The 25,732-nt window shown below is 41.0% G+C and overlaps 1 protein-coding gene across 1 annotated transcript in view; it reads right to left on the bottom strand.

The window, feature by feature from the left end:
* The window catches only part of GNAL (G protein subunit alpha L), a 323,051-nt gene extending 309,015 nt beyond the window's left edge, over positions 1 to 14,036 (bottom strand). The window contains exon 1 of the mRNA XM_045008183.1: positions 13,379 to 14,036. Coding sequence (XP_044864118.1) covers positions 13,379 to 13,859 — 481 coding nt within the window. The 5' untranslated portion in view covers positions 13,860 to 14,036. The remainder of the gene's footprint in view (positions 1 to 13,378) is intronic.
* Between the last annotated feature and the right edge of the window lie 11,696 nt (positions 14,037 to 25,732).

Here is a 25,732-nt window from a genome sequence, read left to right as displayed (position 1 = left end):
CACATGATATGGGATGCACCATGTGATGGCAGTGTAACGACACTTGAATACTGAAGAAGGGAAACTCAGTCATTGCTTCTCATGTCCAGTGTGGCATTACATGCACTTGTAGTGCCATTAACATCAGTGTTTGTGGAAAGATCAGTCTGTTCAGAAAAGTTTAAGAAACATTATACGCGCTTCTCTGAAAACCAACTTGGGCAGCTCAATGGTTTGTATACAATAAGGACAAACTCAAATTTAAAGAGCTTTCAAAATCTTGAATCATCTCCCGGTTCTAGCAAAATAAAATAAATAATAATAATAATGCATTCTGATATCCATTAAAAAAACAAAAAAAGCCCAAGATTCTCTTCCCTCAGCCCACAACATCCTAGCTGTGGGAGTGGGCAAAACTCTGATTTAGACTGTTTTAGGCTTATTACAAAAATAAAGCTTTAACTTTTGATTCTCAATATCTGTCATTAAATAAATTATTGTGTGAATCGTACCTTAGTTTTCTACACCTGAGAAAATTAAAACTAATACAATAAATGCTTAAAACCCATGATTTTGGGCTACTGAGGAAAAAATTTTAAAAAAGAGTTTACAAATAAGTCTATATTATCATCCATCAAAATTCTAAAATAAATAAATAAATAAATAAATAAATAACTCTGCCAAGCTTAAAAACAAGTAAGGCCCACTTTTCACTGGATCTGATCCAACAAGCTCTGCACAAATCACTGAAAATTTCCAGTTTTAGCTAATAAGAGTATCTACTAAAACCAATATTTTGGCACTATTTCCTTTTAGAGTTAGTACATTGTACTGCTTCATTTTATGTTATGAAGTCAATCCATGACTTTGTGAGACACATTACAATAGTAATGTAATAGTGACAGCCACAGCTAATGAGCATGAATATCGCACACATTTTATGTCCAAGTACTTTCACCGTTCAGTTTCCTGACTGAATACATCAACAATAAGACACTTCTACAAACGTGAAATTTTCCTCAATAAATTCATTTTCCAATGTACCTGTACTAAATACATTATATTCTGTGATGCCAAAAGTTCCAGATCTACAAAATACATACGAATTAATAAGTTATTCCTTTGTCTACATATTCTCAGTGTGTCCTGTCTTCTCTATGAGGTCTTTTAGGTTGTAAGTTCTTCAGGGAAGGGAAACTGTTTTTTGTAGTACCATCTGTGGAGTTCCATATCACTTTATGGATTTCTTTGAGGAAATATTGTTCCACCTTATCACTAGGTTGTTCAATCTGCAAATTTCTACTAATCGTTCACAGTTTTGGTTCATGTCCAAGCCTCTGCCTCACCAACCCATCATTGTTACTTCCAACCTTTGAGTTAAAAAATAATCAGTCTCTATGATATATTTTGGGATCTTGGCTGACATATACTGTAACAAATCATAAAAACACATCTTTTTCCTCATCTGGCTTTTTTCTTGGTATATAAACACTGTATGACAGAGTTTGGAAAAAAAATCTAGTTTGAAAATGAGCTCTGATCATTCTCTCTTTAACTGATTCCCACTCAGTCAGTGTGCTTGCTCTGCTTCATCTGACATCAGGATTGCTACGCCACCTTCATGTCTACCATCCCCATTCCTGGAGCAGATGATGTGGGCAGTGACCATAACCCTCACTAAATTGAAGATGAAGTTAAAGAGAATGAAGAAGGTTAAAAAAAAGACAGACTGTCGACAGTGCACAACTAAAAGATCTAAACACAACAAGGATGCAACATGACTTCCATGACAATATAGACACCATCAGAAAAGAGAAAAAAAAGGAGGGTAAACTAGAGAAACATTACACTGAAGAATAGAGAAAGCAGCCAAATCCATCAACATGACACTCAGAAGCCTGAACTGACCAGCACAAGACTGAAATGGACACTATATACCTGAGGGTGCAGGAGAATAATGAAGGGGAAAAAAACCCTGCCATTTGTCTTGTGTAATTCCAAGCACATCACAAGGATGTGAACAATAGTAATAGCTAAGGGTATCCCATTTTTAAAATGGGACAAGAAATAGCAAGCCCATAGCAGGTTCAACTTTTCCAGTCAGACACTTATAACAGCATATGCCTGCATTTTGTAGCACAAATGTCCAACATTTAAAAAAAAAAATTAAAAAAAATCAACTTCACTCATCACTGATTGTGTGTAGTGGATTTTTGAAGCTTGAAGCCTCTGATATGTAATGTAGGAATGTGATATTCTAGAACACTTTTCAAGTCTAAGCAGTCAGCACTCCTGTTGCAAAAATCTATTTTACATTGCAAGTATCTTAATGCCACACATCTGATATTCTACAGACTTCATTCTCCCTACTGGAAAAACCTTATTATCCTATCAAAATGTGTCAGAAATGAGATATGGAATATATCGCATATATTACCAAAGATTTTCTCTTTGAAGGTTACAATAGAAAAGCTATGCAGAGATAATCATGTTCTGATTTACTGTATATTCTCAAGCTTGTTGCTTATCTCCACTGTGTGTACTAAACCATACCATGAATGGAATGTTTTCCTTCCTCACAGTTTTAAGAGGCCAGTTGGACAATGATCTTGAGTTTGTTTCTCAGAAGAATGTTTCCTTCTTAGAGAGACACTATCAACTTAACCATCCCCAAACTTTTGTTTGAAAGTTTCACATCTGCTATAAAATTTCAACACCCGATATAACTAGAATTTGAAAGAAGTTACCAAAACGCACCCTATTTTTCCCCCAATTTGTTTACTTTGTGTATTTAAACGTTATGTATAAACCAGCTTCACTATTCCCATGTATAAAAATTATAAAACATCAACCAGGTAAGAAAAAAAGCCTTAGAATTAAAAAATAAAAAACAAAATCAAAACAGGGATTATTTAGAGTGTTCCGGTCATAACTGGAATTTTTGGTGAATTTAAAAACATTTATGTTGATCGTCTCCTTTAACTTCACCTCAAAAATCACTATCAAACATTTACACTGGAAGATATTACCTAATGTCATGCCTTGATCTTATTACATTCCAAGACAGGGTCTTGTCTTTTGATGGTTTGCATGCAAAGACTAAACTTCACACAGGCAGACACAAAAAATGCTGAGAACACAAATACAGAATTTAATACTGCCCATCAGTTCTGATCCTGCTCTTTGAAGCCTCATACAAACAGTGAATTATCTCTGCTTCGACAATCTGCTTAATGCAGTTTATTAAGAAAAAAAGGAAAGTATCTTAAATCCATCACCTTGTAACTTTACAGTCTTATGTGCAGAAGTGGCATAAAAAGGATTTTAACATATACATGTGCAATATTAAAAGAATATTAATCACTGCTGATCAACTTGCTTTGCAATGATATTCTTACAGATTTCACCCTTCACTGCCTTGTTTTCAACTGAGAAAATAGAAGAATGAAGTATAAGCTATGGCAGATGGTAAATATTATTAGATTGTCTCAAATAATTGCTCTACAAAAGGCCAAATTCATTCCTGATCTAGAGCAACTGATGGAAGTAAGTGGATTTACACCAGAACTGAATTTAGCCTCAACTTCTTACTTCCCTTCCCCACCCTGTGGGTTTTTTGGTGTTTTTTTGGGAGGGGGGGGGGGAAGGGGAGATGAAGGCTAAGCCTCTTATTGTCTTAAATAATTTTTGTTCTAACAATTTCCTTTGGGCACTAAGGTAAGACATTCAATCTCATAATGCTGCAAACAAACAATTACAGGTCATAAGACAGAAAACAAGCTTGTGACTGACAGAGACCTTCTGTCTGTGGAATTAAAGATATACTGCCTGGTATTCTGGTTCTATCAAATGAATTATTTCAGCATTTCTATCTACAACATTTAAAAAAAAAAATTCAAAGTTGAAAATTTTATTTACTGCAAAGGAAGATTATTACACAATGCAAAGAGGGATTATTGTTTGCTTTATTTTAAAAAATGTTAATTAAATACATTCTCTCCTTGATATAGATATAGTTAGAGAAAGGGATTGAGATTTTAGAATTTTAGTCCTGACCCTGTCATCATCTCTAGTGTGATCTTGGTTAAGAAGCATCTGTTCTGTGTCGCAGTTTACTCATATTTAAAATGGAGTCAATATGTATAGAGAATGAAAAATACATTCATCCTGTGTAAAGCAACAATTTCTTCAGCCGTTTGTTTCCTTTTAAAGAATACTTATTTCTTTATAGGTGGAAATCAAGCTTTCTAAATGTTAAATGATGCAATGCTAACTTCAGCTGACTACAGACAACTCAAGTGCCTCTGCTCAGGACTTCAGCATCAATAGAAGGAAGTTAGCAAAACTGGTGAGTCTCATTGCTGCTACTCAGAACCTAGGGACTGAGCAGAGCTGCTGAAGAGAATCATTCCAATGTCATTCTGCTGCTTGGGAAAGCAATGATCAGCAGCAGAGGCAAACAAATGGAATATTCACAGACATATACCACCAAAATAAGGTTGAAGGAAAGACTGAGAAAAGATATCCTATACCATTGCAGTCAGGAGGTTCTGAGGTTTAGGGAAGAGGAAAAGAAAATTATTCGTTCCTTACACCATCCACGTGATGCATCAAGTTGTTCAAGTTTATCAGGCACCTAATCATTAGAGGCTGATAAGAAGGAACCATGGAAAGCACTCTAATAAAAATGTCAGCACTTCCTCTTTCCCACAAGCTGGCCAGGATGCTGAGTTTCTCACCAGAGAATTGCCCTGAAAGCTTACTTTACTTATCTTTCATATAAATTTAAGTCTAGAAGTTGTATGATTAAATTTCTGTAAAACCCCCTAAAAAATGTGGTGCAGTTTAATTTATGAAGTGTGATGCTAGAATGAAAAAGGCACTATGGGAGTATTATAAACATTACAATTATTTGGACACATCTAGAAGGAAAAATACATGCATGATTGAAATACCACGAGGGCCTCTATTAGACAGCGGAAAGTTTTAAAACATACCTTAAAAAAAATCAGCACTCTTCTCCTGCATCATTCTTCTATAACTTGTAAGCTTGATGTAAATTTACATCCCAAAACACCCTCTTAAATATTTTAAACCTACTTTACAGTCTTAGCTACTGAAAACTATATAAAAAGCAATACAATAGTGCATCAGATTTTCATGCAAACTTATACATTCTACCAAATGTCTATTTTGATATTTTTAGGAAATTACTATGCAGAGGTCTGATGATAGCATAGTCTGATGATTGTAGGGTCTGTCTCTTCAGAGCAGATACACATTCTCCAAAACTCACTGCTCCCTTCCACATTCAGTGGAAGACTTAAAAAAAATATTCTATTTTAAAAAAGAAAAACAGGAAAAAAAACCGTTTGAAATAGGTTAATAATTAGGCAAGGTTTGACTACAAGTAATCAGTGGCCAAAAGCAAAAGAGAAACTAACAATGGTTAGATCAAGAATCAGTTTCAGTAGCTTACACAAATAAATTAAAAAGAAACTAAAATCATGTGCACCTATCACTGTCCTGAGCACACTGCTTATTGGCTTTTTTTTTTTAAATCCTTAAATGTGTGTCTTCCAGGTAGGTTGTAAGCTCTTCTTCCCTGTTCTCCTGTGTTTGTATCACACTTAGCATAATGTCGTAAAGCACATCATTTGGTAAGATGTCAGAATGACATGAAAGATTTGGTTGTTTTAAGAGCCATTTGCTTTAATATGATGGTAAAATACATAAAAACAGACCTTTAACTCAGAGACTTAAGAAATTCTGTTCCTGACACTTGTACTTCCAGGTCTATATTATAATTGCCTACATACAATGGGTCCTGAATCTATCAGCACAAAACAATAAGATAATTGGTCTAGTAACACAACATTCAGTGCTCTGACAACAAGAATGTGTGATTGATATTCCACAGAATGTCAGATATGATGCTCCAATTAATTCGGTTACAGCACATGCTATCACTTTCTAGTAGTACAGAAGTTTATTACAAGCACAACAATACAGTCAGAGAGGTTTTTAAGCAGGCATGTACTAGAGGGGCCAACTTCTGGCTTAACAATAAGAATCCACACCTATATTTGCACTGAAGAAGAGGGTGGACAATTACAGAAATTAAAAATTATATATATATATATATATATTCATGTTTTCTCTTTAAAAAGAAATGCTTAAAATTTAATTTGAAATTATGACAATGTTAAGATCTAAACTTATTTTAATCATTTAATTAAAAAATGCTGCATCTAAAACCCCCATCCAAATTTTAATGAGTTAAAGAGTGCTGCTTTTTTAATTATGTACAGAATCGAGAGGAAACATCTTTAACTTCTGAGGTTAACTCAAGATTTATAAAGATAGCACAATGTCAGGTACTGCATTAAATAAATATCTATATTATTTTCTGTCTTTACAACTGATTCAATACCGGTATTTACATTTTTTCCAAATGCAAGTGCTTTCAGTTTCTGTTGTGCGGAAAAGCTTTTTCCTTAATTACTTGGTTTCAGTTTAGCTAACAGGTGCAAAGAGAACATTTTCTTCATTTGGATTAGTTTCCTACAAAGCTGAGGAATGAATTCAGAATTGAAAAACCAGGGAACCCTGTTTTTGCTCTTCCAGTATATGACTAAAAACTGGGTGGGAGATGATGACAGTTACTAGTCAGTTAGCTGGGGTCTAACTGATTGCCATATTCAGGGTCAGGAAGGAATTTTCTCTCAGATCAGATGGGCAGAGACCTCAGGGTTTCCTTTCTCTGCGGCATGGGGCCTGGGTCACTTCCTGGTCTGAACTGGAATGAGGGCTTGTCTACAGAGATGCTACCTACATGGATGGGAGAGTTCTCTGGTTACAGTTGCCAACCCTTCAGGATTGTCCTGGAGTCTCCAGGAATTAAAGATTATGTCATGTGATGAAACCTCCAGGAATACGCCCAACCAAAACTGGCAACCCTATCCCCCCACATCAGAGTAAGTAATCCACTTCCTGAGACAGTAGCAAGGTCAACAAGAGAATTCTCCTGTCAACCTAGCGCTGTCTACACTGGGGGATAGGTTGGTTGAACTGTGTCGCTCAGGTGTGTGGATTTTTTCCACACTCCTGAGCAACATAGTTATACCAACCTAATTTTATAGTGTAGACTAGGCCAAAGTGGTGAATTCTCTGTAACTTGAAGTCTTTAAGTCAAGATTTGAGGACTTCAGTAGCTTAGCCAGAGGTTATGGGTGGGTGAGGTTCTGTGGTCTGCAATGTGCAGGAGGTCAGACTAGATGATCATGATGGTCCCTTGCGGCCCTCAAGTCTATGAGGAGAGCCCTGCATAGATGCAAAAACTGTATCCGCACCTGATCTGCAAACACTGTCCGTGGATATCCATGGATGTAGAGCAGATATCAACAGATTTGCATCTGTCTATGAGATTTTAAAAGGTATTTAGGTGCCCAAAAGATACAGATTGGATGGCTAACTCTCACTGATTTTGCTGAGAGAGAGTTAAGCAGCTGTGCTATTTAAGCATTTCTGAAAACCCCACAAGGCATCTTTCTGTATCTCTGGGCACCTAAATACCTTTGAAAACCTAGCCCATGGTGACCAGAAACAGTCCATCATTTCAATTCCTATGTCAATACTATTGCGTAATCTGTTTTAAACACAAAATGCGTTTTGATCAACTTTGTTTTCTTGTGTATCCAGCACATTTATGGTAGTTTTATGTAACTAAAAAAATCCAATGTTAAAATGCTGCTTTTGTACATTTTTAATTGGACAGAAATTGAAATTCAAACATGGCTTGACAAACACCCATAAAAATCATTGCCTAGTAAATAAGCAATGCACCATTCATCATTTTTTTACAAAAGTAAAAACTGATCATCTGAATAAATCTATGTAAAGCTATATAATTGTTTTAATAAATGTGTATAGATATAACGTCGGTACCAGGCAAATTAGTTGAAACAATAGTAAAGAATAAAATTGTCAGACACATAGAAAAACAAACTCTTGAGCAATAGTCAACATGGTTTCTGTAAAGGGAAATCGTGTCTTACTAATCTATTAGAATTCTTTGAAGGGGTCAACAAACATGTGGACAAGGGGGATCCGGTGGACATAGTGTACTTGGATTTCCAGAAAGCCTTTGACAAGGTCCCTCACCAAAGGCTCTTACGTAAATTAAGCTGTCATGGGATAAAAGGGAAGGTCCTTTCATGGATTGAGAACTGGTTAAAGGACAGGGAACAAAGGGTAGGAATTAATGGTAAATTCTCAGAATGGAGAGGGGTAACTAGTGGTGTTCCCCAAGGGTCAGTCCTCGGACCAATCCTATTCAATTTATTCATAAATGATCTGGAGAAAGGGGTAAACAGTGAGGTGGCAAACTTTGCAGATGATACTAAACTTCTCAAGATAGTTAAGACCAAAGCAGATTGTGAAGAACTTCAAAAAGATCTCACAAAACTAAGTGATTGGGCAACAAAATGGCAAATGAAATTTAATGTGGATAAATGTAAAGTAATGCACATTGGAAAAAATAACCCCAACTATACATACAACATGATGGGGGCTAATTTAGCTACAACGAGTCAGGAAAAAGATCTTGGCGTCATCGTGGATAGTTCTCTGAAGATGTCCACGCAGTGTGCAGAGGCAGTCAAAAAAGCAAACAGGATGTTAGGAATCATTAAAAAGGGGATAGAGAATAAGACTGAGAATATATTATTGCCCTTATATAAATCCATGGTACGCCCACATCTCGAATAGTGTGTACAGATGTGGTCTCCTCACCTCAAAAAAGATATTCTAGCACTAGAAAAGGTTCAGAAAAGGGCAACTAAAATGATTAGGGGTTTAGAGAGGGTCCCATACGAGGAAAGATTAAAGAGGCTAGGACTCTTCAGCTTGGAAAAGAGAAGACTAAGGGGGGACATGATAGAGGTATATAAAATCATGAGTGATGTTGAGAAAGTGGATAAGGAAAAGTTATTTACTTATTCCCATAATACAAGAACTAGGGGTCACCAAATGAAATTAATAGGCAGCAGGTTTAAAACAAATAAAAGGAAGTTCTTCACGCAGCGCACAGTCAACTTGTGGAACTCCTTACCTGAGGAGGTTGTGAAGGCTAGGACTATAACAATGTTTAAAAGGGGACTGGATAAATTCATGGTGGCTAAGTCCATAAATGGCTATTAGCCAGAATGGGTAAGAATGGTGTCCCTAGCTCTGTTCGTCAGAGGATGGAGATGGATGGCAGGAGAGAGATCACTTGATCATTGCCTGTTAGATTCACTCCCTCTGGGGCACCTGGCATTGGCCACTGTCGGTAGACAGATACTGGGCTAGATGGACCTTTGGTCTGACCCGGTACGGCCTTTCTTATGTTCTTATGTTCTTAATGTATTCTCCTGGAAAGTAAAAAGTACCACCATCTTTATTGTAAAGGCTATATTTGGTTGTAAGTCAGCATGTATTAATCGTTATGCCGACCAAACAGAATGAACTTACTTTAGAAGTAACTTACTTTAGTAGCTAGAAGCTACAAATGCAAAACAAGATTAAAAGCAATAATTTAAATCAATGTTTCCAGCTTGATTTAAAAAAAAATCTGTGATTTAAATCAATCCACTTTAGCAAAAAAACAAGAGGTAATTACAACTGTTATTTTAGTGCAACTTTGTGTGTCAATAACCCCTTAGAACAATGAGGTGGGTGAGAACTCACAGCCTTCAATGCTCCATTAATGAAGTAGAAATGGAGAGCAAAAGAGATTCTGTGACTAAATAACTCAAACTAGCACAAATGACTAATGGTACATAAAAGAATCAAATTTAAAGTTCTATTTATAAGTTACTTTATTCAGTTACCAATCATAACATGCCTAATTTAAAATAAAATGGACATCACATAATGTGTCTGAAATTGTATATAAGACATCTTCATAGAGTCAAAGTTTAAGGGTAGAATGGACCACCAGATAATCAAATTTGACCTCAGGTACATTACAGGCCACTAAACCTTGCACAGCCATCCCTGCAGGAAACCCAGCAATGAGAATTAGATCAGTGTATTATAAACCCCAGGAGATAAGCTATTATGTGCCACAGGCAAAGAACAAGAGGAACTGAAGTGTACCAATGCATGAGCCCTCCACAATGGAGAGAGATGCCCAGATGATCCTACCCCACAATCCCGAACACAGTTTCAGAATTATACATTACAGTTTAAACTTTTAATAAAGATGATGAGTTTATCTATAGAAAGGCTCAAAGTGGCCATGATTTTTTTCACATGATAAAAATGTTAAAGAAAAAAAACCCAACACATACAAGATTTGCAATTAGAAAAAAAATTAAACATACATATTTAAGACTTTCAGCAGTCATAATTTACATATCCAATGACAGAAGTCTCTGACTGGTTTCAGTTAATTTCTTCTATGTTAATGATTTTTGCATAAAATAGGGCTGCATGCCTCTAGTGCAAAATGTACATAAACTTTTTTTTCCTATGTATTGTTTTGAATATGTGAACAGCTATATAAAACAGTTTTTATTTATTTTATTCAAGTTCAGTTTGGCAAGTGACTTATGTTTCACACCTTTTCTTATTTTTGAATAATAGTGACCCCTTAGAAAGTAATTAATTTAAACCCTGATCTTGCAGCTGGTTCCAGCTCCATGATCTCTTGTATTTACATGGAGGAACAAGGGGTTCACAGGTGTGGACCTCATTAAAGGACTCAGGAATTAATGTTAAAATGAGATGTCTAGTGCATTTGTTCAGAATTATCAAGGAAAAAAACAGAAACCTTCCTATTATCTCTAAGGGGCTTAGACTTTTTTTAAAACAATACATGATTACTATAAATGAAAGAATAGGGGAATATATTTCTCTATTTTGTTTGTTTCCCGTGTGTATCTGACAGAACTTTGTATTTAGCCACTGTCAGGGTTTCTCTTGTATAGGCCATTTCCTTTTTATGTTGATCTTTCACACAGCATAAGAGAGTATTTTTTTAAATAGGAAAAGGTGAATGTAAAAGCAAGTATCTTGGTGAGGGGACATCAGGGACAGGAAAAATATACAGTTGTTTTAAAGTAGGTCATATTTCAAGTTGAAAGTGTCCTTTTATAAAAAAGGATTTTCTATCCACACAACAATATACAAGGAAAGAAGTTACAATATATCAGACAGAGCCTGAACAATTTACTTTATATTTCTGAAAAAATGTTTTGCCAGTTACTGTTTCTCTGATATACAGAGACTTTTTAGAAAGCTGATTTTTTTCAGTTGTTAATTTAGACATATAAGCTGCTCTCACTTATTCTTTGCTGCAGTAGCGATAGTAACACAAGGCTCCTGCAGCTTTACCTGTCCCAAATGAGGGATGAGACAATGCCAGTTTCTTAGGCCCAAATCCTAAAAGACTTACATACATGCTAAACTTTACATGCTGCAAGTAGTCCCCTAGACAACAATGGGGCATCACAGTGCATAAAGTTAAGCACATGCTTAAATCTTTGCTGGATTGGGGCCTATGACAGCAACACATCATCCCCCCTTCCCTAACTTGAGAACAGGAAGAGCTGCAGATTAGATTGCAATTACTATTGAGGTTTTTGAAGTGCTGAGCTAATATTTTTAGTATACGTAGCAGCTCAGTGGGTGCGAGAAGAGAAAAAAAATTGTATCTTTCTTGAAGAGCTGTGTCTCTCTCTGGTCTACTATTTTATTGCCGCCACATTACAGACCACACACTCACTCCACTTATTTGCTAGCAATCTTTTGTTCAATGGCTCTTTAGAAGCAGGCCACGGTTCAGTGACAACTGCTTCTTCTGTCCACATTGGTATCAATCACACTGTTTTACAGATCAGAAAAAAAAAATCAATGTATCTTAATAGGATATAAATTTTAAAGCTTAAGCATTGAAGTTGGACTGGTGAAGTGTGGGGTAGGGGCCACTTTTATTTTTATATAGAGTATTGTATTCCAAACAGTAGGAATTTCCCCCTATAATTACCAGCTTTGCTATATATTACAAAACTTCCAGACAATAACCAAGTCTGTAGTTTATTTTTAGAATTTCAGTGATACTGTTCAGGTAAACATGAACTACACCTTAACATAAGGAAGTATCTTGGAGACTGCCATATTACATTGTTTTGTCCCCCCCCCCCGCCCCCTAAAGTCAAATGAAGGAATCAGTTAAAGTACTGCTGTATAAATAAATATACCTATCCGCACTCTGTAATGCATGTAGAGATCCAAGCCAACACACATTTGTCCCCCCCCCCCTCCAAAAATGTATTTCAACACTAACAGGAATTAGTGGTCATGCTCAGGAGGCACCTATACCCCTTTCCTTAGACCATTAAAAAACAAAAAACAACCCTGCAGTATGACTATTCCATTTCCCGCAGGACATTAGATTGTATTAGATACACTTACAGTATAAAAACCACAGGGGTATTAGCTGGGATTAAGCCTCTAGAGAAGACTATTAACTAATATCTGTAAAGAGCAAATGGCAAGCAGCACATAGTATTTCCGAAAAAACAAGTCACCTTGCAGGGTTGTATGTTTTGTTTTGGGGTTTGTTTTCCCCTTGAAAATAGGTAAGTGAACCACTATCCTTGGAACAAGTATATGGTAGAGACTATACATACCCATACCGAATTACTTTCCCTCATATGCTCTAGTCCTTCCCTAAAATAACCAGTCCATATTTCCTAGCATTTCAGCAGTCAGCCCATTACGAGCTACAAGCCCGTACTACCACTTCCTATTAAGCCATCAGTGGTTCCAAACAAGTAGCAGAGAGGAGGCTCTTTGACAGATCACATTCTTTATTCAAAGCCATTTTCATCTTCCATGCATCTGATTTTCGAATTCCTGAGATGCCAGCACAAGCGCCGTTTACTTTTCGGCTAGACAACACAGACACAGACACACACACACCGCATACCACGCACACCACCTCCTCCTCCTCCTCGCTGAAAATGAAGCCTGCTCGTTACCGTCTCCACATCACTTCTGCTTTGCTGCCTGGGTGGAGCAGCTCGCCTTTTATGGGGCTAGTTACAAATCAAATTCTCCATTGCAAAACCATTTCCAGATCCTGGGAGGTGGGACACAGGGAAGGGGAAGAAAAGGTTGGAAACCTGGCTGTGGGAGAAAGAGGGCCAGCAACCGGGGGGAGGGGGGGCGGGGGGAAAGGGAGACAGAGGGGGAAGCAGAGCTGTAGAGAGAAGAAAGGAGGAGAGAAAGGAGAAGGACGAGACAAAGGAGGGACTATGGGGGACGCCAGAAGGGCTGGCTGGGAGCCCGGCTGGGCACCTGCCGGCCGGGGTCTGCGCGGGGGCGGCCCGGCTCCCCCTCACACACGTACCTAGCAGCAGCAGCCGGTGCGTTTGCTTGTACTCCCGCTTCTGCTCCTTCAGCGCCCGGTCGATGCTCTTGCTGACTTTCCTCGCCTCCTTCTCCGCCTCCCGCTCCTCCAGGCGCAGCTTCTCCCAGGGTCTCTGCAGCGCGGCCGCCTGAGGCGGCTCCCGGGGCTGTTTGCCGCCGCCGCCGCCGGGCTTGGGCAGCGGCTGCCGCTCCGGGGCCGCCCCGTTGCCGCCTCCGTTCTGCAGCAGCAGCAGCGGCGGCAGCGGCCCGTCCGCCTCTCCCCCGGGCTTGTCTGCAGGGTGGAGCGAGCCCCCGGCCCCCGGCTGCCCGCAGCAGCTGCCTCCCCGCGGGGCCCCGAGCGGCTGCGGCGGGGGGGCCGTGTGCTCTGCGGGCTGCTCGGGCTCCGAGGCGGCGCTGGAGATGGAGCCGCCTCCGCCGGGGTCCCCAAAGAGCCGCGGGCGCAGACTGTAGCAGAGCCCCATGGCTCGGAGCCCCTCCCGGGGACGGGCTCTAGCGCGGCGGGGCTGGGCTCAGCGCTCGCCGCTGGCCCTGCGCTGCCGGGATCCGGGCGGGGAGGGGGCGGCGGGGAGCCCCTCACGGCCCCGTCGGGCCATCTTGCATTTTCCTCTCCGGCTCCTCTGCTCAGATCACCTGACACCGAGCTGCTACCGCCGCCGCGTCCACCTTACCGTAAATACCCCAGCGCAAGCCCACCGCGCAGGCACAGAGCGGCGGGGAGGGGAGGCCCTCGGCCCACACTGACAGGCTCACAGCCATCCCCTCCCACAGAGCCTGACAGCTATCCCCTCGCACGTCACAGCCCCCACCGGCTCCCCACACACACCGCCCGCTCCTCCGCGCTCAGAGCCGTCCTCTCAGCCCCCCCCCCGCCCCGGCGACTATGTTTTCGCCCAGCCCTCACACACAGCCCCCCACACCCCCCACACCCCCTTCCCTTGCCCGGGACAGACACACCCTCTGTAAACATCCTCCTCAGACTTATCCCCCTTCCTCCTTCATACACTCACCCCTCATCCCTTTCCATACACCCAGACACCCTCCATCAACTTCCTGTCCTTCCTTATACACGCACCCATCACCCCTTCCAGTACACCCAGACACCCTCCATCAACTTCCTCTCCTTCCTCCTTTATGCACTCACCCCTTCCCGTACACCCAGACACCCTCCATAAACTTCCTCCTCAGACTTATCCACCTTCCTCCTTTATACACGCACCCCTCACCACTTCCCGTACACCAGACATGCTCTGTAAACTTCCTCCTCAGACTGATCCCCCTTCCTCTTTTATACACGCACCCCTCACCACTTCCCTTACCCCAGACACTCTCCATAAACTTCCTCCCCAACCCCCCTTCATCACTTACACACCCAGACATCCCCCTCAAACCTCCTCCCTTATCCAAACACACAGCCATCAGCTGCCCTTTTGTCACAACCCCTTCTTCCCCCACCCGCTCATATATACAACCTCCGTCAGCTGCCTATGCCTCCCAACTTCCTATACCCTCAAAACCCTCAACATGCACAGAAACAGGACTTCCCATCCCACACACCAAGCTCTGCCCCCAACAGCTGCCTAATGAGGTAAAGCCTCGTTAGAGAGGCTGGTTGAGGCATGAACCATTTTATCCTTAACAAAAGATAGAATCATCACCCACATACACTCATTCATACAATCCCCTCATACAGCCACAAGCCACCCATCTCCACACTCACAAGTTCCCATACACTAAAACAAAACCTCCAATCATATACATGCTCAGCTTCCCCCTTCACACAGAGTAGTTATGGAAAGGGACTTCAGACCTGGTGTTGCTAGAAAATAATGGAGAAAATACATATTCAGGTTTGTTCTCTCTCTTGCTCTGTACCCAAATGTTAATTGTAGTACTCTACCAAAACTCATACTGCTTCAATTGCTGTATAGGGATGGATGGCACTTAAAGGCAGGCTGTGTCATGTTGAAATATAACGGTGGCCATACACATAAGAAATCTTGGACAAAGAGACTATTTTGTCTTCCCACTTAATGTTACAAATATGTCAGATATGCTTTGTCCCAGCTTCCTCCACTCTGTGTGCATCCTCCACATCTCAATTTTCTACTGTAATATTTAGTGAAATTTTCAATCTGCCTATTAAGAGACCTGTTTGTGTGGGGGTAGAAATAATGTTTCTAAATTGCAACACTAATGGCATAGGTAGAATTCTTATGATAAAAATATACCTTAGAGCGATTTATAGTATTAAATAGGACCTCTTGATTTGTTAATATCTGCAATATGATAGTAATGATTCTCTATACTGGCTAATAACATTTCTCTAGACTTTTTAGTAACCTTGCAGCAGCATGTCAATTTCTTGGCATGTAATATTTTCCCTGACCAATAATATATGAACAGACAACACTATTTATAGCCTTTTTTATTAAGAAGTGCATGATGCTAGTGTCTCTATATTCCTTAGTGATGAGACCAAGTTGGCAACAGTTTTTAGTTTTTGGATAAGAGAAAGGGAAAGATCTTTCATAAATACAACTCCATGTCCAACGATTTAATGAACATCCCTGCCAATATATATTTAGGAAGCATTTATAGTCTTGCATTATCTTTCACTGGGAAAAGACAACACACTGCCATGAAAGAACTAGATCCTTGTAAAACTGAGAATTAAGGATTCCATCCTGCACTATACAAACCAAATTTTGCCATTGACTTCCTTAGTAATAGTATCAGGCCCATAGTAGACATTTGGTAGTAATCCCACTCACAGTATTGATCCTTGCACCAAATGAGAATATCTGCCTTATCATCTCGGAATGGAGTGCACTCATTTCTGTTTCTGTTAAAAATTCTTAATATTTCACATTTATTATGTAGTTCTTTCTTGCAATTGGTTTCTAAAGTACATGACCAACTATATATCAACAACAGAAATTACTTCACCCATCACTGAAATGCAAGTATATCTAAACTGGAAATCAGTAGGTGTTTTAATAGTCCATAAGAGTACACCACATTTTAGGACATAAAGTTGAAATTACAGGGGAAATTTCAGTGAGCAGAATGTAATTATCCAACATGGAATCTGGCTAGCTGGGAGTAATACCCTTATACTAGCTAGTGTTATTATATGTTCAATGACCACAGCTTGCCAGTACATTGGTTTTGTGTCTCCTCCAAAAGATGGACGAGGGGATTTATAGAAAAAAGTACTATTTCTTTTTTATATCTATTTAAATTAAGGGCCCAAATTAAGGAAGAAAGGTGCCATTTGAGGGTCCACTCATTAATTCTTGACTTCACTAAAATTGACATAACTATCACATGCTTAAAGTTAAGTACAAACAAAAATATCTGTGGGATTAAAGGGTTACTTTTCAAATATGAAAGGAAATTCCAGAGTCTGGTAAAATTACTCCTTGCATTTGCCCACCAAAATGTCCTCTTGGCCTAGGATGAATATGTGCAGATCCATTTTCTAAGTGGAGTAAGTGAAGCTCGGAGCATTTAAATCAGGGGTTCTCAGATTTTGGGGTGGAGGCTGACAGCTCACAACCCCCCCATGTAATAACCTCCCAACGCCCTGAGGGATCCGACCTCCAGTTTGAGAACTCCTGATTTAAGTGATTGGACAATTGGAAAAAGGCAAATATAATGCCTATCTTTAAAAAAGGGAAGAAGGAGAATCCGGCTTCACTTGAGTCCCCGGAAAAATCATGGAGCAGGTCCTCAAGGAATCATTTTGAAACACTTGGAGGAGAGGAAGGTGATCAGGAACAGTCAACATGGATTCACCAAGGGCAAATCATGCCTGACCAACCTGATTGCCTTCTATGTTGAGATAACTGGGTATGAGGAAAGCTGTGGACATGATATACCTTGACTTTAACAACACTTTTGATATGGTCTCCCACAGTATTCTTGCCAGCTAGTTAAAGTAGTATGGATTTTAAAGTAGTATGGATTGGCTAGATCGTCAGGCTCAACAGGTAGTGATCAACATCCCTGTCTAATTGGCAGCCAGTATCAATGGGAGTGCCCCAGGGGTCGGTCCTGGGGCCGGTTTTGTTAAACATCCTCATTAATGCTCTGGATGATGGGATGGATTGCACCCTCAGCAAGTTCGTGGGTGACACTAAGCTGTGGGAAGAGGCAGATATGGTGGAGGGTAGGGATAGAGTCCAGAATGACCTAGACAAATTGGAGGATTCAGCTAAAAGAAATCTGATGAGGTTCAACAAGGACAAGTGCGGAGTCCTGCACTTAGGACGGAAGAATCCCATGCACTGCTACAGGCTGGGGACCGACTGACTAAGCAGCAGTTCTGCAGAAAAGGACCTAGGAATTACAGTAGATAAGAAGCTGGATATGAGTCAACGGTGTGCCCTTGTTGCCAAGAAGGCTAATGGCATATTGGGCTGCATTAGTAGGAGCATTGCCAACAGATCGAGGGAAGTGATTATTCCCCTCTATTTGGCACTGGTGAGGCCACATCTGGAGTATTGCATCCCGTTTTGGGCACCCCCACTACAGAAAGGATGTGGACAAACTGGAGAGAGTCCAGTGAAGGGCAATGAAAATGATTAGGGCCCTGGGGCACATGACTTATGAGGAGAGGCTGAGGAAACTGCGCTTATTTAGTCTGCAGAAGAGAAGAGTGAGGGGGGATTTGAGAACAGCCTTCAGCTACCTGAAGGGGGGTTCCAAAGAGGATGGAGCTAGGCTGTTCTCAGTGAGGGCAGATGACAGAACAAGGAGCAATGGTCTCAAGTTGCAGTGGGGGAGATCTAGGGTGGATATTAGGAAACACTATTTCACTAGGAGGGTGGTGAAGCACTGGAATGGGTTACCTGGGGAGATGGTGGAACCTCCATCCTTAGAGGTTTTTAAGGCCCAGCTTGACAAAGCCCTGGCTGGGATATTTAGTTGGTGTTGGTCCTGCTTTGAGCAGGAGGTTGGACTAGATGACCTCCTGATGCCTCTTCCAACCCTCATCTTCTATGATTTGCTAAAGGTTATAGAGGAAGCCTGTGGCTGCACTAGGAACAGAACAGTTTTGAGGTAGTGGACCCCAGTGCCTCTCATATAAACTATAAAATGGAGAGAATAATGTTTCCTCACCTTAGTAAAACACTTTGAAATGTACAAGTTGGGACACACATTCTTCTTCTTCCTGCATTAATTCCGTCAAATGAGGTGCACTCTACAGATTCTCTCCCTCCAAGGTGCTCTGTTCAATGCCATATGCGCTATCCTGCCACATGCTAACATGTCTTCCTTTATGACATCTCATCAGTTCTTCTTGGCTCAGCCTTTCTCACTCTCTTTTTTTCTTTCAATCTTGATTTGTTGGACTCTCTTACCCATACAGTCATTAGGAGTGCCCTTTACATAATCAAACCATCTGAGCCTTCACTCCCTCATTTTTCCATTTATGAGTATGGCTACGTTTTAGTCACGGGTATTTTTAGTAAAAGTCATGGACAGGTCACGGACAGTAAACAAAAATTCACACCCATGACTTGTCCCTGACTTTTACTATATACCCCTAACTAAAACTTGGGCTGGGGGGCTGCGGGTGATCTGGAGGGGCAGTCCGGGACCCCTGCTAGTGCTGCAGAGGGCGCTGTGTGGGCCAGGACCCCTGCTGGTGCTGTGGGGGTTGGGCAGTAGCACGCAGCCTGGGAACCCTGTCGGTGCTGGAGGGGAGGGTTGGCAGGGCTGGCAGGCTCTCTATCTGGCTCCAACTGGCATGTCCCTGCAGCTCCTAGGAGAGGGGGGCTCTGTGTGTTGCTCCAGGCACAATCACCAGCTCTGCAGCTCCCATTGTCTGGGAACTGCAGCCAATGGGAGCTGCGGAGTGATGCCTGTGGGCATAGGCAGTGCATGGAGCCCCCTGATCCCTCCACCTAGGAGCTGGAGGGACATGCCAGTGGGAGCCAGGGAGCCCCCTCAGGTAAACGCCACCCCGCACTCTAACCCCCTGCCCCAGCCCCCTCCCACGCACCTAAACTGCTGCTGCTGGCCCAGGAGCTGCCTGGCTCGGGCAGACCCTGAGCCAGCACCAGCGGCTGCAGAAGTCACGGAAAGTCATAGCCTTATTTATGAGTGTTACTTTGAGCATGTCTGTAACATACACATTCCTCACATGGTCTTTATTGCTTACGTCACTCATCCATCTCAACATTCACGTTTCTTTGGAACAGATCATTTCCTTACATTTCTTCTTTGTTGCGCAACACTCAGCACCATATATTAAGGATGGACCACTGTTTTATAGACTTTCCCTTTTAATCTTACCAGTATCTTCTTGTCACATACTATACCTCTTATCTCTCTCCATTTGAGTCAGGTAACTATTATCCTAGCTCTAATTTTGTCCTCAATTTCCCCAATTTTGGAACTCAGATACTTGAAACTTTGCGTTTTCAATATTGTCTGCCCATCTAGTTTCAAGGATAATTCTTCAGCATTCATACTTCTGACATTACATACCATATACTCTGTTTTGACTCTGCTTATTTTGAGCCCAGGTAGGGACAAACATTATTTACCACATTTTTCTGATGGAACAAGTAAGCTACAGAGATGTTCCAGGTGTTACCTCAGACACACTGTGGCCTAGTAGGTCAGCAACCTGCTGGAAAACCAAAAGACCAGAGAAATCATTCACCATTGCCCTGCACCTGGTGTAGTCATTTACACAAAGTGGCTGTAAGCTGCCACCAGATCAGAATAGTAGTGTTTTACATCCATTTTGTACTCACTTTACACTGATGTAAAAGACTGCACAAGGGGAAGTGCCAGTGGTGGTGGAACTAGGGGTGCTGAGGGTGGTGCTGCACCCCCTGGCTTGAAGTAGTAATAACAAACATCAAATGCGTGGTTTGCATCATCAGCATCCCCCTATAAAAATTGTTCCAGCACCCAGTGGGCAGACCAACAAAGACTCAGGCTCCAGAGTTCTAATCTTGGTATGACACTAATTCCTGGAACACACAAATTTTGTACTGGTGTAATTATTTTAGTTAGGAGTGTGATTTTTTACCAAAATAGTTATATCAGTACTGTATATCAGTGTGAATGCAAGTGTATTGGAATAAAGCTGCCATTGCTGTAGGTAAATAAGCTGTGCTAGTATAACTGCATCCACACGTGCAGGGGTTGTGCCACCTTAACTATACTGGTGTAGTTAAAGCAGTATAGATTTGTCACAAGCCCTGTGACCCTGATCCTGCAAGCACTTGTGCATATAATTAACTGTACTCATGAGAGTAGTCCCAGTGAAGTCAGTGCATATAGAGCTAAAATGAGAATGTATGTTTAGTATGCAGGCACTGTCTATCTGATATCTGTATAACTGATGATATCCTTAACTATTCATTTCTTTATTTTTAAGTACTTGGGGTTTTGTAAATGATGTGCTGTATAACTACACTGCTGCTCCTTAGCACAGCCTTAAATGTTGTTTTTTAAATTACATGTTTTGGCTTTGGAATGTATTTTGATTCACTTCACATTTACTTTAAAAAAAAATCTGTTCTTTTATTGGAATGAATCCTCCGGCATGAACTGGGAAATGAAGTATAATTTGGTCATGATGTGGTAATGAACATTGCTAAGAAGCCCTGAAGTAATTATTTATATGTATTCCATTTGTTGTCTGACAAACAGAAAGCAATTAAGAGCCTGATTCTACCAGATTTAGTCATGTTGAATTACTACTCACTGCAGAATAGTTCCATTAATTTTAGTCCTAACTGTAAAGGACCTAATCAGAGTAGTATCTTTTTTCACAAGTGATCCTATTAAAATCAAGATTAGGAACAGCTCTCTTTTTGAAAGAGTGGGAAAAGACACCATCAAAAAAAGACCTGAGTTTCTGTTGATCAGTGCAAGTTTCTCCTTTCCTGATCCCCCACCCCTGTAAGTAAGCAATGCTACACTAAGTAGCACACCCATCCCCTGGGTCGTATTATCATCATAGTCACAACCAACGCCATCAGCACCACTTATGGGTCATGGTGGACTGGTGTTTGCAATAATTTATGCCTAGAAAGTCACAAGAATAGCATGTAACACTATGATGCTAATCAGGGCCGGCTCCAGGCACCAGCCAAGCAAGCTCGTGCTTGGGGTGGCAGATTCCAAGTGGCGGCATTCCAGCCGCCCTTTTTTTTTCTTTTTCTTTTTGGTTTGCCACTCCGGCTGCCCCGCAGGTGTTTTGTGTGTGTGTGTGCTTCGCCACTCTGGCCCCCCTGCAGTTTTTTTGTTTTGCTTGGGGCGGCAAAAAAGCCAGAGCCAGCCCTGAAGCTAATACTCTCTGGAGGACCCTTTCCTGGACAAAGGACACTTTTGCCAAAATTTCTTAAGTTAGGCACCTAAATCCACATTTAGGGTCTCAGTTTTGCAGAAGTGCTCACTACCCACAACTCCCATTGACTGTATTCCAAGTTTTGTGTGCTCAGGCCTTCTGAAAAATCTGGTCACTCATGTTAATGTCTAAATATGGAGTTAGGATCTGAACTTTAAGCATCCACATTTGAAAATGTGTTTCTGTGCCCTTCCTTATGTATTCTCCCATCCTAAAAGATATAATAATTAGAGCTCCCTTTCCAAGTATGCTGTTACTAGACATTCCCATAAGATGGCTCTACTTACTTCACTAAATATTAAATATAATTACTATCTTAGCCTTTACTTAAAAACAAACAAAATATATACATGTCCTAGTTATAGACCCATTTTAGTCTGGTGAAAATGTATATTCTGTTACTTGTTTTTTAACATTTTTGGTGACATGCAGTGTCCTTGACAGAGTGTAATTTCTTTGGCGTTTTTATGAAGCTTATTCAGGAAATGAATGTTTATGATCAACGTCTATAAAGCATGCCAACAAATTTTAGGAATTTGAATAGTCTGGAGAAGTTAAGTTTATAGAAATCAAAGACAATTTAATTCAGTTAATATCCACTAGATATTTGGTGGGACAAGAGTTTCAAAGTATAAGAGAAGTTCTAGAGCAGAAAATTCTTGGGACTTATCTTGTAAACTCTTACTCCTATTTCAATCCTAATTGTAATCAATGGAGCTGCCCACGTGAGTAAGCGTTATTAATGTGAATAAAGATTAGCAAGATTCGGCATTATACTCCTTGCTTATAGTAACTAACTTTAGAAACTATATGGATATAATGCCTCTGGCTGATTTCCTTTATTTTTCCCCCACAAGATTTCGTTAAGTCCTAGTGGGGTGTTGCTACAAGGTATGGTCATTAAAGAGGAAAGCCAAAAAATGGAAGCAGAATACCTGAGGAGCACGTGTTGTGATAAGCTAATAATATTTGCAATGATTCAGATCCTCAAGTTCTTAGTGTTTACTGACACAAAACTTCTATTGAAGTAATGGGAACTTTCCCTAAGAAAAGACTGCAGGGTGTGGCTCAGTTTTCCTTATATGATGGACATACTGTGTATTCTTCATTAATATAAAAATGTTTTGATAAGAAGCCACTCAAGCCTTTTGGAATAAATTTTGTTACGTCTATGCGTAGGACTCATAATCAATTTTTAAAATATGCTACTTGTCTAAATGGGCTGCATAATTTGCCTATATTGTTCTGTCCCACCATATAATTGTCAGTATGGGGCAGGGAAGACAGATCTGAAGGAAACTGAAGTGTGGGGAGGAGAACTAGGACTCTTTGGGCAAAGCGTCTGGGACAAGGAGCTGGCAGCAGGGAGGGAGAGAGGTCGGACAAGAAGCTGAGAGGAGGAACTGGGACTGGCTCAGCAAAGAGTCTGAGACTGGATGTGTGTGTGGGGAGAGGCAGGAAGTGGAGGGAAATTGGGACAGATACCCCAGAAGGGGAGGGTAGGACTGTCTTACCAAGGAGACTGGGACCAGAATTAGAAGCCTGAGGACTGGAGATTGGGACTGGATAGGCAAGGAGAATGGAATTGCCAGATGTAGGGAAGACACAGGACAGGGACAGGGACAGCTTGGAAGGGATGGGGCAGAAAGGGTCAAGCTTTGTGGGAAATAGGTGGAAAGGTTTGTACTCATTAGATAATACTTCCGTCCAAAACCTGCAATGGAACCCAAGATTCTCAAATCCCCAATGTTCCTCAATTGTAAACAAATATTTGCAAAATACACTTGCAAAATGTACAAAAACAACAAGGAGTCCGGTGGCACCTTAAAGACTAACAGATTTATTTGGGCATAAGCTTTCATGGGTAAAAAACCTCACTACTTCAGATGCATGGAGTGAAAGTTACAGATGCAGGCATTATATAATGACACATGAAGAGAAGGGAGTTACCTCACAAGTGGAGAACCAGTGTTGACAGGGCCAATTCAATCAGGGTGGATGTAGTCCACTCCCAATAATAGATGAAGAGATGTCAATTCCAGGAGAGGCAAATCTGCTTCTGTAATGAGCCAGCCACTCCCAGTCCCTATTTAAGCCCAAATTAATGGTGTTAAATTTGCAAATGAATTTTAGTTCTGTTGTTTCTCTTTGAAGTCTGTTTCTGAAGTTTTTTTGTTCAAAAATAGTGACTTTTAAATCTGTTATAGAATGTCCAGGGAGACTAAAGTGTTCACCTACTGGCTTTTGTATGTTACCATTCCTGATGTCCAATTTGTGTTCATTTATTTTTTTACGTAGAGACTGTCTGGTTTGGCCAATGTACATGGCAGAGGGGCATTGCTGGCACATGATGGCATATACCACATTAGTAGACGTACAGGTGAATGAGCCCTTGATGGTGTGGCTGATGTGGTTGGGTCCTCTGATGATGTCACCAGAGTAGGTATGGGGACAGAGTAGGCAATGAGGTTTGCTACGGAGATTGGTCCTGGGTTGGTGTTTCTGTGGTGTGGTGTGTAGTTGCTGGTGAATATTTGCTTCAAGTTGAGGGGTTGTCTGTAAGCGAGGACTGGCCTGCCTCCCAAGGTCTGTGAGACCTGTGTATCTCATCTCCCTCTAGTGCTGGTCCACATAGAGGATGTCAGCCTACTAATGCTGTTAGTCGCTCTGTTAGAGCCAAAGGTCTCTGCCATTTGAACTATGGGCTTGTCTACTTGAACACTTAATTTATGGTAAACTGGGGTGTAAATCTACCTGCATTCATCTGCCACACAGTGTCGGTGCGGATCCTGCTGCCACGTACAAAAAGTTCTCTAGTGTACTTTAATCTACTCCCATTTCAAGTGTGTGGCAGCAAGGTCCACATAGACACAGTGTGCAGCAGATTAGTGTGGGATATGGCAACTGTGTTGCCATAAAATACTAAGTGTTTGTATAGACAAGCCCTATAGGTTCCAATGTAGGTACCACATGATTTTATTTTTTTTTAGTTTTCTTTTTAAAAAAGCTAGGAGATTACACACACAAAGTTATATTAAAATCACATTAAGGTTGCAAAATGAAGCTCTCAAGAGTTAGGAAACTCCAGAATTAAGGCACTACTTTGTATATGTTTCAGTATAAATCCCACTGTAGATGTGCCTGGGCATCATCCATGTGAGATTGGAGCCTTGTGAATAGTGTCTGTTAGGGCTGCACATATGCTCTGTGCCCTCTCATACTCCCATGCAAGGGCTTACAAGGTTAAGCAGCTGCATCCCTCCCTCAATTACCTTTTACTGCCTGTAGCAGTGATGAGGAACCCAGCTATGTCTGCTGCCTCAACTAAACTCCCTATTTGTTCATTATTCACCTAGATAATCTTACATCTTTCTGGTAAGAAATTGCAAACCAGCCCTAGTGAGTAAAATTTGGACCAAAACACAAATAAACAGCCATAACTTCATAGACCCCCACAACCATCTCTTGTAGAGCAGGGCTTAGCCTTTGGCACTCCTGCATCAGGACAGACTCTAAGACTATGGGCAACAGCATGATCCCACTAACTGATGACCACAACAGATGATTATTCTGTTTGAGCAAACGCCAAATCCAAGACTGGTGTAATGTGATGATCTCCTTTAAAAATTAAACAAACAACCCCCCAAAAAACAGGATGTACAATTTGTGGGATGCGCTACTCAAGCTCCACTTGCTGGAGCAGTCTATGAAGGTCAAACTGTACCCCAAAGAAGCAGGTACCAAGTCCAAATTTCCAAATAAATCAGTGTCCATGAGTGCCTCTTCTATCAGGCACATAAACACCAAAAGCCACTACTGAGAAGCTCTTGACATGGAGATCTCTGGAACTACCATCAGGAACACCCCTGGCACCAAAACCTGGCATGAACATAGGCCATTCCAAGCACAGATGTAGAGACTCCAAGCTTAGCTTGGTATCATCCCACAAAGATCATC

Source organism: Mauremys mutica, chromosome 2 (genome assembly GCF_020497125.1).
Source record: "Mauremys mutica isolate MM-2020 ecotype Southern chromosome 2, ASM2049712v1, whole genome shotgun sequence".
NCBI classification, from domain to species: domain Eukaryota; kingdom Metazoa; phylum Chordata; order Testudines; family Geoemydidae; genus Mauremys; species Mauremys mutica.
The sequence above is the reverse complement of the archived record's forward strand: the minus strand, read 5'-3'. Positions and strand labels throughout refer to the sequence as shown.